This window comes from Dendroctonus ponderosae, unplaced genomic scaffold (genome assembly GCF_020466585.1).
Source record: "Dendroctonus ponderosae isolate FM_Combo_2020 unplaced genomic scaffold, Dpon_F_20191213v2 Dpon_F_20191213_11, whole genome shotgun sequence".
Classification (NCBI taxonomy): domain Eukaryota; kingdom Metazoa; phylum Arthropoda; class Insecta; order Coleoptera; family Curculionidae; genus Dendroctonus; species Dendroctonus ponderosae.
In genome coordinates, this window is record NW_026017213.1 from 963,866 (window position 1) to 978,182 (window position 14,317).

General features: G+C 37.6%; 2 protein-coding genes across 4 annotated transcripts in view; one reads left to right on the forward strand and one right to left on the reverse strand.

Moving 5' to 3' along the window:
* Positions 1-714: 714 nt before the first annotated feature.
* LOC109544737 (phospholipase A2 group XV) lies at positions 715-8,616 on the forward strand. 2 transcript variants are annotated; one of them, XR_007280615.1, is made up of 7 exons: positions 715-1,170; positions 3,317-3,488; positions 3,574-3,801; positions 3,867-4,038; positions 4,097-4,219; positions 7,812-8,525; positions 8,571-8,616. XR_007280615.1 is itself a non-coding variant. In XM_048662477.1 (6 exons), exons 1-6 carry the CDS (start codon positions 877-879, stop codon positions 8,149-8,151), a joined length of 1,329 nt encoding a protein of 442 aa, XP_048518434.1. In that variant the 5' UTR covers positions 715-876; the 3' UTR covers positions 8,152-8,616. The 2 variants fall into 2 exon arrangements, 1 of the variants encoding a protein (XP_048518434.1); XM_048662477.1 differs by having other exon boundaries at positions 7,812-8,616.
* A 3,462-nt stretch (positions 8,617-12,078) lies between these two features.
* LOC109544735 (TBC1 domain family member 20) overlaps positions 12,079-14,317 on the reverse strand; it is a 12,006-nt gene continuing 9,767 nt past the window's right edge. The window contains exons 5-9 of one of the 2 annotated variants that reach the window (XM_048662497.1): positions 13,927-14,120; positions 13,686-13,864; positions 13,485-13,632; positions 12,852-13,061; positions 12,079-12,488 (exon numbers count right to left, since the gene is read on the reverse strand). In XM_048662497.1, coding sequence (XP_048518454.1) covers positions 12,458-12,488; positions 12,852-13,061; positions 13,485-13,632; positions 13,686-13,864; positions 13,927-14,120 — 762 coding nt within the window. In that variant the 3' untranslated portion in view covers positions 12,079-12,457. Of the gene's footprint in view, positions 12,767-12,851; positions 13,062-13,484; positions 13,633-13,685; positions 13,865-13,926; positions 14,121-14,317 lie in introns of both variants that reach the window. The other variant, XM_048662498.1, reaches the window with a different exon arrangement.

The window sequence follows — 14,317 nt, forward strand, 5'->3', positions numbered from 1 at the left end:
GGTCTCCCCGTCTGCTATCGGATGAACGAAAATTCCACGAACTCTTCAGGATATTCTTCACGTTTTAAATGGGTTTCGGTTAGAGACCCAGATTTGAGGTGTCATAGAGTAAATGCCAAAATGACACGATTTAGCCACACACAGGGTCTTTTTCCCGCCCAACTCCAAATTTATTTAATTAATTCGCTAATTTTTGTTGAAATTCAGGCATGCACAAAGTCAATTTTTGAAGGAAATTTGGGAGATTCTAAATTCAAATATTATAACTCATATTATACTCAAACTCTTATAATGGTTTATTTCAATTAATATCATAAGCTACTTTATTATTTTACCCATTTTTATGCCCATTTACCCATATTTTGCCAATACCCATTTTTCACGCAAGATAAAACACAAAACGTTATATTTTTAATACTATGTCGCCTCTGTCCCAGATAATCACATCCAAGTGACGTGCCAAAAATGATGATTTTAACGTCAATTAACTCATCTTTTACACGTCATCATCACGTGACCTGCTCCTAAACTCTATCATTCCCGTAAGAATGGCCCCTGTAGTAGAAACAACAATTATCTTTGATGGAAATGAAATGAAAAGTATTTAAGTACACCATAATAACAACATTGCCCCATAAAGATAACAAATAATTGCTCCGCCCCTGTACACAGTGCAATCACCTGATTGTATCATGACGTTTGCACGCGTGCGTCATAACCTCAAACTTCTCGAACGAGAATAGTAAACAAAGATTAGTTAGTTATGTGCAACATCAATAAACTATATAAAGTTGAGTAAGTGAAAAGAGCCAGTTAGCAACCGTTTTACGACCAATTCATAACTGGTGAATGACACCCAAGTGAAACGCCAATATTATGGACTTGACGAAAATCGCGAAACTAAGCTGCATAGTTTTATGTGCAGTTGCAGCTGCAGTAAATGGCAAGTTGCACCCGGTGGTGTTTATTCCTGGAGATGGCGGTAACCAGTTGGAAGCCAAATTGAACAAGTCAGATGTGGTGCATTATATCTGCCAGAAAACCACCACCGACTACTTCAATATCTGGCTGAATATGGAGCTGCTGGTGCCACTTGTGATTGATTGCTGGATCGACAATATCAAGCTGACCTACGACAATGTTACTAGGACAACACGCAATCCTCCTGGGGTGAGTTTCTTTGCATATTAATCGAAGATTAAATCATCGATGTTGTGTTTGTTCTTGTATTAATTGGGTAATCAGATGATCGAAGATTAGCAATCACAAACCAAGAACTTTGTTTGTTTTATTGAACATCAATAATAACAAAAACAAGTTTGACACTGAAGAGTGTAGTAATAATAAAAACACCAGTTCACTTGGTTACCGAAGCTTCAACCAAGTATACAACAATCGAAAGTTCTAACAATTTGAATCCAGTTCAACCAATGCAAAACTCACATTTAGAAATGTTTTTCGGGCTTTGAAGCCGTGGTCCATGGGAATTTCTTCCTGACGTTTCGTCCACAACTGCGCTGGACATTATCAAAGGCGATGAGGTAGCGGGCAAAGTGATCTTCCGTGCTTTCCGACAAAAACTGGTTCAACTACTGTGTTGGAACATATTTATTTTCAGCTAAGTTTACATACTTCTCACTGCTACTTATTCTACGGATCCTTAGTGCTAACATCGTTAGAGTGTCTAACACTCTATGTATCTTAAGATATATCATCATATGACTTAATCTAAGTTAACCTAACAAACCTAATCTAAACCTAAACCTAACAGCCTCTCTTGCTTCCTATAACTAACTTAAAGTTAGCCCATGGTCCTTGATGGGTTCAACTACTGGGTCCCCTGTCGTATTAATGCGTCCCGGCCGTGTGACCTCATGCGTGAGGAGTGTCCAGGGCTTCAATTGTTTTGGCCCACACATAAATACGACAGGGGATCCAGTAGTTGAACCACTACCCCTAACCTTCGTTCAGTTTGTGGCAAATTTTCTCCACGCGAGAAAGTTTTTTATAACTCTGTATGAAACAAAATCCTCCACCCGATCTATAAAAGCAGGAGTCCCAGAGGGCGCCCCGCTTTCCCCAACTCTTTACAACCTAAACACAGCTGATGCCCCAAATAGCCCCCAGTTCAAAGTTGCTCTGTTCGCCGATGACACGAGCCTCTATCATTGTAATAAAAACATCAACTACATTATCCCACCTTTACAACGACACTTAAACACTTTTCAAGCCTGGGCCGACACCTGGAAAATCAAAATTAACTCTGAAAGAACTAAAGCCATGATAATAACTAGAAGAACAGTCAACACAAACACTCCAAAACTAACACTGAACGACACGCAAATCGAATACACAAAGGCAGTGAAATATCTTGGCATAATATAGACTCTAAGCTAAATTTCTCTCAACACATAAACAAAAGCATTAAAACAGGAATTCAAACTGCCGCCTACCTACACCCTCTTYTTAACCGCAAAAGCAYACTCTCACTACAAAACAAAACTCTAAKCTACAAACAAGTGATCAGAGCACAAGTTTGTTACGGGGCACCTGTCATCAGCCAAATATGCAAATCAAACATAAACAAACTCCAAACATTCCAAAMCAAACTCCTACGTCGAATTTCACGCGCTCCTTGGTATATTMGAAACACCCAAATCCACAAAAACCTCGAAATGGAAACGATTCAAAAATTSATTTCKAAACTACACAAGAAGTTTAAAAGCAGAATCCTCGACCACACCAATCCCCTAATCCAAGAGACTTTTTCCCGAACAATCCCAAAACTCCACTTCAAATCTTCCAATAGTCTAATGGCAGACCCCCGTTGGGAACRCCCACCTTAAGCAAAAACCCGGYTTAAAGAAAAACTAAATTTAAACGCATTAAAAATAAATAAGGCYAAACCACAGAATCTTTCTTCCAAATKASSCMAAACTTACTTTTTCTTTTTCASWGRATCTATTTTTATTTTTTTGGTTTACTCATTAATCTCAGGCAAATWATCCCCTTCCTCACCCMGGMTCACTCATGGGCGAGCACTAAAGMCTAGAAGCCTTAACTGKYTAAGTCTAAAAAACGTTCAACACACGATAGTTGAACCAGTCTTAGTCGGAAAGCACGGGGGATCACTTCGCCCACTGCCTCATCGCCTTTGATAATGTCCACTGCAGTTGTGGACGAAACGTCAGGAACCAACTCCCATGGACCACGGCTTCAAAGCCCGAAAAGATGTCTAAATGTGATTTGACCGGTCGTGAAAGCCTTCACAGTCTGATACAATGCAAAACTATTTGCACGGTTCCTTTTGTTCCAGGTGGACATCAGAGTTCCCGGATTTGGGACGAGCGAAACTGTTGAGTGGATAGACCCCAGTCACGCTGTTACTGGATCATATTTCAAGGATATTGCCAATACTCTGGTTTCCATGGGCTACACTCGTAACGTTAGCATTAGGGGCGCTCCGTATGATTTCAGAAGAGGACCCAGTAAGCATATGCATTTTATACATATTTCACGACTACTTGAAAGAAGGTCACATGCAAATTCGATGAAAATTATATAAATTTCCAGACGAAAACCAGGACTACTTCGTCCAACTGAAGAAGCTCATAGAAGACACATACGAAGCAAACAACCAGACCTCGGTGATGCTAATTGTACATTCGATGGGCGGGCCGATGTCTTTGTTTTTTTTGAACCAACAAGCACAGTCTTGGAAGGACAAGTACATCAAACGCCTGGTGGCTTTGAGTGGAGCTTGGGGGGGATCTGTGAAGGCCATTAAAGTCTATGCAATGGGTAGGAATAGCTGGAAGGCCCGCTAAATTCTTCGAATGTCTGGTCTCAGATGAGAATCTTTCCAGGAGATGACTTGGGCTCGTACGTACTCAGACCAAGCGTGATGCGGCCGCAACAGATCTCCCAGCCCAGTACTGCCTGGCTCTTACCATCCCCCCTATTTTGGAAGCCCGACGAAGTCCTAGTTGTAACCGACAAGAAGAACTACTCGTTGGCCAATTTGCAACAGTTTTTCCAGTAGGTTGTTTCATGGGCAATAGGGTTAAATTTAATAAAATCCTTGTTGTGGTTCCAGGGGAATTTCGTTTCCAGACGGCTGGGAGATGCGGAAGGACATTGAGCCCTATCAACAGCATTTCAAACCACCGGGAGTCGAAGTGCATTGTCTGTATGGAAGCGGTGTCAATACTGTGGAGCAGTAAGTAGCAAAAAACTGTAGTTTTTGTTTTTAAATTGCCCTATTTGCTCTGTTGAGAAATGTGCAGATGTTTCTAAATACGCTACTTAATTGTGAATAATTTATATTGCCACGTTTGATCGGAATATATTACGATCAATATGAACGCCATGCGAACCAAAAAAAATGGAAAACAATTAATTACTCTAAAAATCACTAAAATGAGAATAATCCATTGTCCCATTTTTCTTATCAGTACTAATAGCCAGGCAAGGTATCATCGTCTCAAGCCTATTGGCAGTGACGTTCTTATTTGAGACGTGTATTGAAAATTACTCGTCTGATTAGTTCAAGAGATTTTCTTTCATAAGCCGTGGTTGCAAGCTTGAACGTTTTTTGCCGGTGGATGTGATTAAACCAAATCCAGATTTTCGATTGTCCATAAATTTAAATGTATTTTTTAAACTTTTTAAAAAAATCAATGCACTTTATACGGCGGTTTGGGTTAAAAAACGCAATTTTAACTCATTAGGGCTCAAAGTTATTAAAAAATCATCCTACCAGTAAATTCCAATCCCCAACAATCTTCAAGCAGCCCTTTGGACTTGCGCACCAAATTCACAGATTCAGTCCAGCAGGCGAATTTGCGCATGGCTTTATAGTTGCTGTATTTTGGCAGTAAACGTCAGAATAGAATTGATATTCAAAGTCCGGTATTTTCGCAAAARYCACTCTGCCRWTCAGGAAAATWRCACAAAACGGTAGAGAAAAAATTCTAGTTTCGGAAAAYCAGAAACTTTCATCAGAATTTGGGAACTTCCGGRAAATATTTGGAAAAATTCAGGGAGCGATTTGCAAACGGCCTCACTTATYAAGTTGGAAGATGGTACGCTGATTGTGACAATGAGCGGCGAAGCGACGTGACTTGCTCCACATTAGAGGCCAGTTGAAACGAAAGACGTACGTCTGAGTTTGATTTGCTAGGATTTTAACCAAATTTGTTAGGTATGTAAATGTCATGGAGTTGGATTTTTCGGGTTTAAAAACGCTGAAAAACAGTGAATACACAGCCAATAAATAGCAAGACCGACATTTTTTTCATTGAATGATTTATAGTTAAAAATATCAGCATTAAGATCGAACAAATAAGGATTAAACTTACTGAAATCACCGCAAATGTTCGAAAACTCATCCATTGGTTTCAATGCACTTTTGCCATCTTTTTCGAACGGATTTTAAGACATTCGTTATGCGTAACGGTTTAATTTCTGCAATGAATTGTTGGGTTAAAATTACTTCTTGGCAAATGTTTCCAGCATTTTTTTCGGTTACTTGAAAAGATTGGTTTTGATTAAATCAAATCCAGATTTTCAATTGTCAATAAATTTAAATGTATGTTTTAAACTTTAAAAAAATTAAATGCACTTTATACGGCAGTTTGGGTTAAAAACGCAATTTTAACTCATTAGGGCTGAAAGTTATTAAAAAATCCTCCTACCAGTAAATTCCAGTCCCCACCAATCTTCAAGCAGCCCTTTGGACTTGCGCACCAAATTCACAGATTCAGTCCAGCAGGCGAATTTGCGCATGGCTTTATAGATGCTGTATTTTGGCAGTAAACGTCAGAAACACAGCCAATAAATAGCAAGAACGAATTTTTCGTCATTGAATGGTTTATATACTTAATCTAAAACTAAAACCGTTGCACGTCATCAACCGTCAAACTGACCCTGTTGCCAAGTTGTCATGAAAATCTTTTGTTTTTGATAAGGGATTATTGAATTGGTTTTATATCAATAATAATCGCTAATAGTAGAATATCAGTACAAAAATTGCATTTTTAAACGTACTAAATATAGCTACCATAATTTTATTTATTTTAAAGAAATGTAAGGGATTGGTTAAGTATAGGTAATAAAATAAAATGTATTTCTTTCATTTATCAATCACACAAAAACATTGATCACTTTCGAAGACTTTAAAAAACTCAAAGCTAACAAATACGATTGAGATATGGGAAAAATTAGCAAAAATTTATAGGCAAAAATAAAAACTAACCAAACCAAAAACTAATCGACAAATCAAACGTCAACCTAACACTGTAATTCGCTACCAACTTATAAGGTTAAAAATTCGTTCAAACTGAATCAAACAGTAAAGATTCGTCTATTGACGGAACATATCGGCGATTAGGTCTATCTCTCTTTAATGTACTTTGCTATAAGTAAAGTGAACGTGATCGTGACGTATAACGATATATAATACTACTTTGTAATTATATTAGTAATATATTTTGTTTGTGTGATGTGAAAATTACTAATTTGGGGTGTTGATGACGTGCAACGGTTTTAGTTTCAGATTAAGTATAGTTAAAAAATATCAGCATTAAGATCGAACAAATAAGGATTAAACTTACTGAAATCACCGCAAAACTCATCCATTGTGTTCAATGCACTTTTGCCATCTTTTTCAAACGTATTTTAAGGCATTCGTTATGTGTAACGGTTTAATTTCTGCAATAAATTCTTGGGTCAAAATTACTTGACAAATTTTATTTTCCAACATTTTTCCCGGTGGTTTGAAAAGATTGGTTTGATTTTTGCAATTAATTATTTGATCAAGTTCTTGGGTTAAAGTTACTTCTTTATAAATTAAATTTTCCAACATTTCCAAAAAAATTGGGAAAAATAACTCACTTTTTTTGTTTCGCTTTAATTGCCTGCATTTTTTTCAATTTTGTTGTGAATAAATTAAATAATGCACAAGCTATTAAGATATCGGAAACAATGTTTATCTTAATGGGGTTCACAACTGGACAGACTTTGAACTTAACATGCGAGATTCTAAATTACTGCAAAAATTCATTTATCCAACGAGCCGATGCGATTATTTTCAAAAATATCGCTCGGAAGATTACGGATGTATTTGATTACAGCTAAAAATAATGTTGATTTGTCTCTAAATGTAGATTAGATCGTTTAAATAGTTCATACAGATAATCTTAGTTGAGTTTGTTCATGAATATGAAATGTTTGTTGTCTTTTTTTCTGGGTCGTAAAAACGCATTGAGAAATATTTTATCAACAAAGGAACTAAATGGAAAAGGAATAATTGCGTTTTTATTGCACCACACAAATATTCGGACGTTTATTAAATTTTGGTAATTAACAACAATTAGACCTTCTAAACTAAAAGTTAATATTTGGTGTGGAAAATATGACTTTTTATAAAAACTCTATGGATTTTGTCCCACTTTTCCGCTAACAAAAATCCAAATTTTCGTAGGAAAATCGTTACCGTTTGAGGTGGAGAAAGCTAAGAAAGGCCAAAAGGTATGTTGCTCTTTCTGTGCATTTGGTGTAAATATGACGCTAACTTCATAGAGCCCTGAGCATGACAAATATAGTCGAAACGTCGGCCCATGAAAAATAGTGTTTTATTTTTGCCACCATCTATTGACCGAAAAACCGACAGACCTAAACAGGCGTCTTTAACAGATTATTTCAGATCTTTTGCAAACATTCACACTAACAAATGATATTGATTCCAATACAGAAATTGGTGTACTTTTCACTTTATTAGTGAAATAAGTAATGGTTTCTTTTTGTTTCAGATTGCAATATAAGCCGGGCACTTGGCTAGACGGGACGCCCAGTTTGATTTACGGGGACGGTGATGGCACAGTAAATATCCGCTCTTTGGAAGGGTGCAAGCACTGGCAGCCCCTACAAAAACCGAAAGTTTTCTGCCAGCCTTTTCCCAACACCGATCATATGGGAATTCTGCGCAGCAATCAATCCCAAGAGTATATTGCGGGATTGATAAGAGCGGATGAGCCGGCATTTAAGTATGCGCGCAACGAGCAGGATCAGAAGCTTTGGCTGGGCAAATTTGCGCATCGGAGGAAAGAGAGTGAGAACCGTGCAGATGAAAAGCTTCGACATAGTGTTTAGGATGATTATTTAGGTTTGAGCCACGAGAAGAAAGTCTAAAAGTAGAACATTAATTTATATGATGTTTGCTATTTGCTGAGCTTTGTGTACAGGGTGATTCATTTACAATGGGAAATACAGAACCTGGATATATTACACGTGAAACATTTTTTTGCCAATAACAATCATTTCACGTATAGAATCTCCAGTTTCCCGATTGTTAGGGAATCACCCTGTAGAAGCACTGCGAACTTTGCATTTATAGCACGAGAAGTACTGCACAGTTCAAGTTACAATCACGCAGCAGATGAGTCTGCAATCTTATTATAATTGTGAATGTTTAAGTGATAAAGCCATTAGTGTTGCCAACTAATATTAGTCGAAAACCAGTTACCACCCAACTATTAAGAATTCTGTTAAAATACTCTTGTAACAGTTAAAAAACTGTTGCGAATATGTTACAGTTGATATTAAATCGAGATCTGACGTTATTTCGTATTTCTCACATTCCAACGCAACCCAATCGTCCAATTAACATGCCTTTGCAAAGATTCCTTCGATGTTTGGCCGAAACACCGACAGACGATCGATTTTTTGTCGGTGTTTCGACGAAACCTCAAAGGAATTTCCGCGGCAAATTAAAAAAAAATGCAAAACTAACACTTTTCTTTAAATCTACTTTTTGAAAAATCCTGCCAACTTTCCACGATGTTTTAAGTCCTACAAATGGCCAATTAGTGCTCTATATGAGCACTAATTGGCACCAATAAACACTATCTCTATATGATCTATATATTTGTCTGTAAACTGCCTTTTCCTCAGTCTTGTTCCACTCACTAAAAGAGCCTCTAATTCTCTATCCAGTGAAGAAAAACAAGCTCTGAAGGTAAAACAGTTGTTGAGAGTCGGCGAAAAAGGGGGCGTTATGCATGAGCAGTTTTCGCGATTTAAGAAAACAACGCGAAAAAAACACTTCTCAAAACTGCATTTTTCGAAAAATATTGCCAAGATTTTCCATGCCGTGCTTTTGGTCCTAAAAGCGCCAATTAGTACTCTATATTGTAGTGTAGAAATGAGCGCTCGAGCTCAAGAGGTTTCTGAGAAATTAGCAAAGAGGCGCCGGAAAACATGGAAATTTTTGTTTAAAATTCGCTTTTTATCTGAAATCTGCCTTTTCCTCAGTCCCGTTCCACTCACTAAATCGAGCCTCTAATTCGCTATACAGTGAATAAAAACGAGCTCTGAAGGTAAAATAGTTGTTGAGACTGGGCGAAAAAGGAGGCGTTATGTATGAGCAGTTTTCGCGATTTAAGAAAACAGCGCGAAACAAACACTTCTCAAAAATGCATTTTTCGAAAAATACTGCCAACATTTGCCATGCCGTGCTTTTGGTCCTAAAAGCGCCAATTTATGATTTATCCAGTAGTGTATAAATGAGCGCTCGAGCTCAAGAGGTTTCTGAGAAATGAGCAAAAAGGCGCCGGCAAGCATGGAAATTTTCGTTTAAATTTCGCCTTTAGTCTGAAAACTTCCTTTTCCTCAGTCCCGTTCCACTCACTAAATCGAGCCTCTAATTCTCTATCCAGTGAAGAAAAACGAGTTCTGAGGGTCAAATGGTTGTTGAGAGTCGACGAAAAAGGCGGCGTTATGTATGAGCAGTTTTTGCGATTTTAGAAAACAGCGCGAAACAAACACTTATCAGAAGTGCATTTTTCGAAAAATACTGCCAACATTTGCCATGCCGTGCTTCTGGTCCTAAAAGCGCCGATTTGTGCTTTATCCAGTGGTGTATAAATAGGCGCTCCTACTCAATCTGTTCCTGAGCAATGAGCACAAAGGTGGCGGAAAACGAGCAATTTTTTTGATAAAATTTCTTGATTTAAAGAAACCTCCCAAAAGTAACATTTTGCTAGAAATTTTGACTTTTTTCAGAAAACTGCCAACATTCCCATGCCATACTTTAGGCCCTAAAAACGCGAATTGGTGCTCTATCGACTGGTGTAGAAATGAGCGCTCCAGCTCAATCTTTTTGAGAAATGAGCAAAAAGGGTGAAAAAAAACATAAAAAATTTCGATTTTTGTGTGAAAACTGTCACTGTTTTCTCAGTCACGTTTCACATTCAATTCACTAATTCTCTATCCAGTGATAGGAAAAGGAGCTCCTCAGCTCCAATAGTTCTTGAGAAACGTCGATAAAGGAAAAAAACTGCCGACGTTTCTCAACCCCGTAAAAGTGCTATTTATAGCTCTATCCAGTGGTGTAGGAATCAACAAAAAGATATCGGAAAACTTGGAAATTGGATTTAATCTTACACCTAAATGCCTAATTTTCAAATTTCCTTCCACTTTCTGAATCGGGCCTGTTATTCCCTATTCAGTGATAAAAAGGCCAATATGGTGTTTTCACTTTTTTCTAATGTTGATGTATAGAAAGAAGTTATGGCAAACATTACACTCATATAATTTTTTTTGCAAAAAAAGTCTTCATAATAATATTAAAGCGAATTTAAATTCAAATTAGATATTTTCCGCCAAAAACGCCGAATGTGTACCGTCGGTTGCATATCCCGATTGTGACGTAGCAGGTCATATCAACAAAGTGTATCGTGTTTATTTTATTGTTTTCGCAGCTTTGTTGTATTATTTAAGCTCTTCTGATTGTCATTATTTTATTGATTATTATTATTGTTATCGTGCATAATGGAAAATAGTGACAATTACGGATCACAAAATAAGTGGTGTTCTGTGCCAGGATGCAAGAATACCTCAATAAGTGCTCCAAACAAACTCTTTAACCGTTCCCCATGATTATGCACGTGAAGTTTTATGGTTCAAAGCAGCTAGACGTGATGTTCCTAAATGAAAATCGATGTTTTTTTGTTGCGAGGATTATTTAATGAAAGTACGAACAAAAAGCTAATGATGAGGCAGACAGGATATGCCTTCGATCGTACTTTGTGTTCTGGGCAAATTCTACCTTGTACAGTGCACAAAGAACTCTCGCGTTTGCCTAAAATACAAATTTAAGAGTTCATTTTACTTTTTACGGATTTTTACTTACGCTGCTGCTTTGACCCTTAAATTCGGCTGAATTAAAGCGTTCGTCGTTTTTTAAAAATTCGGTAACCATAAAAATATGTACACATAGTAAATTGTTTGTTGACGCTTTAAGGAATTTTTTACTTTAACACAAACTATACATTATTTAAAGTCACAAAATAATTAATGAAACATAACCACACAACTAAACACCATGCACAGAACGCAAACAATCCGCCATTTATATGACCAGAGACGTCACAACCAATAGCATTGCATTTTAGAGATTCATGAATAATTTGAATTTTAGCTGAATTTGTTTATTAAATATTTAACAAAATAGCAATATATATATATTTCATTCATTTGATTCATTCATTTCATATTACCATAAATTAATGTTCAGTGTTGTAGGAATTTTTGATACAATGAAAACACCTTATTAATGCTCTCTCTATAAAGTCGTGTAGAAATGAGCAGAAACGTGGCGAAGACCATGAAATTTTGGTCTAATCTTGCACCTAAACGCCCAAATTTCACGTTCCACTTCCGGAATCAGGCTTCTAATTCTTTAATATAAAAAACCCGAGGTTTCGAAAACAGCAGTTTAATTGACTGCATATTTTTCAACCGGTCATATGTGAAAGTAACATACTGAGCGGCAGTTTTTTTTCGCACACATACGGATTTGTGTATCTAAGTGGCTTAAAAATTTGATACGCATATGCGTTTTGTGCTGGCGGTTTCAAGCACTCTTTTTGACCAAAAAGAATATTGGCATAGAAAAAAGTGCTTGTCATTCCGTTCACTTTGCAAGATTTTATAAGCAAAAATATTACTTGCTGATGCCAAATCAGCAGGTAATTACCAGTTTTGTGCCAAAATGGGTAAATTTATGAAAAACGCATATCAATAAACGATGCATATATTTTTCTCTATGAATAATAACACTTAAACCACAACATTGCACGTTCCTATAAAAAGTTTAACTAATTTTAGGACAAATGTACACATTCGGTGTAGGAAAGTAGCAATTAATTCTGGCTGTTTTTAAATAGTTGCAGATAACTTAATAATTAACTGCAGTCGCTTCTGCTGGATTTTTCATATAAAGTGAACGTAGGTCTTAATGTTCTTAGCTGCGCTACTAACAGTACTTTTCATTTTCTCCAGATCAGTATTCTAATTAATACACACACAATTAATGTCTGAAATTCAGCAATTTTCTAGATGATCTTGAGAAAATGCACTACTTTGACAATATCCCATAAAATAGGCACCGTTAATCCTACTGGCCCGATTTTTTCGAGTTTTTGACCCTACGTACAAAAACATAAATTAATAAATGCACAATTCACGTAAACCTAACTTAGAAAAAAATGAAAATATCAACTACTAGAGCCCAGAGTCCCAATCACTGTGACGCCCATAGAGAGACAAAAAATGTTTTAATGTTTTGGTATAAAAATACAGTATGGTAATCACAAAAACAACAAATAAACATACAATCGAAGTTTGCTAAAAGCTGCAGTAAAACCGCTTGTGCATCAAATCTCTTACCGATCCCGAAGACACCATATGTCATGTATTAAACATACTAGAAATACACACGATAATTAGAGGAAATGTGCAAAGAATATCTACTCAGGGTATGATGGAATGGGCACTTAACTGTGACTCACCTTAAAAACGGCATTCGGGCATCAACTCCGTACTTCACATAGTAAATATACCCGATGAGAACCGTGGCAGTGGTGAAAATCAACCCCAATCGACTTCGTCTGCCAAAAACCAACCAAGCGGGAATGCGGTTGTTGAATCGCACCCACATGCTCTTCTGCTTCCTCAATCGATCCCGCATCATTTGCTCGTTTCGCTTCCGTTCGGCCATTCTTAAAAGAAATGCGCCACGTTATCCACCGACAGCCAAGTCACCTAGATACTCTCTAAACATCAAGCAGAGGAAACGAAGCAGTTAAAGACGTTAAAGTGGACCACTTTAATCCAAAATGCAGCGCGTTACAGAGCCAAAACCTACGTGTCAGGAGTAAAAGTGCGAAATAAGCAATATATACAAAAAGACTACTACTGGCTAAAAAAAGCACCAGCAAAAATGCATATACATATGGCTGAACCACCGAGGTGAGCGTCGCATACAGCTATAGGGGGATAGTTTTAAAAATCACATATTCCTGCGTCGATGCCGGTAGGGTCCAAGAGAAGCGAAAACCACCAGATACCAACTAATAGAAAAGACTTTCCTGAGCGCCCAAAATAGCTTTCGAAACAAAACAAGCAATCCAAGGTCTACATACTCTCTGTCCACTCGTTTCTTGACCAATTTCTCCATTTTGTCCGGTGGATAGTCCTTGTAGTATTTTTCGGCCGCGATCAGTATCGTCTCGAAATCCAGATTGTCGGGGATTTGTGAGAGCAAACAATGGATACTTGCCATGTCGCAGCCTAAAACAGTAAACACCTCACCTTCAGGCTTTCAATTGGTTCGTTAGATTTACTTTCAGCGAACACCTCATCTCTGCGGGAAACCACAAGCGAAGTGGCTACATACAAAGGCATTAGTGGCGGAGTGGCTAAAAAGTAATCATACAACCGCACCACGTCCTTGTAGCGGTTTAGAGAGTGCCCGAACCATGTCAGGAACCACGGGAGAGCAAACATCGTGCCTACACCTGCGCTACAAACCAACAATGTCTCTTCGTTTTTTTTGTTCCAACTTCAAACTGAGGCCTCACTCACTTGTCCATAAAATTGTGCAAATCCCTGTCGACGTTGTACAGCAGGGCGTAGATGTAGTTCAGACGATAGTCCGTTTTTTCCATTGTGGGTTCCATGCATTCGCGCAAGTTCTCCGTGCTCAGCTTCTCCATTATTCGGAATGCCACTGCTTCGCCCACCACCAGTAGGAACGTTATCGCCACATCGTGATAGCCCTAAACATGAAATAATTGACATTTTGATGAGACATCGGAATGAAAATTTCACCACTCGATAAGGAAAACTTCAGGTTAAATGTGGTGTGAATTTTGTTCCATTTAAAACACTGGTGAAATTAGAATGAATTTTTAACCTCAAAGTGTTTTTTCACGGTTTTCCATTTTTCAGCCTACATTTCAAAGGCGATTTCTGA

What these genes read in the sequence shown, in the direction of transcription:
- LOC109544737 (XM_048662477.1), top strand. Translation starts at nt 877, where the DNA reads ATGGACTTGACGAAAATCGCGAAACTAAGCTGCATAGTTTTATGTGCA. An exon ending in CAACACGCAATCCTCCTGGG is followed by an intron (nt 1,171 to 3,316) that starts GTGAGTTTCTTT and finishes CTTTTGTTCCAG; the next exon opens with GTGGACATCAGAGTTCCCGG. An exon ending in AATTTGCAACAGTTTTTCCA is followed by an intron (nt 4,039 to 4,096) that starts GTAGGTTGTTTC and finishes TTGTGGTTCCAG; the next exon opens with GGGAATTTCGTTTCCAGACG.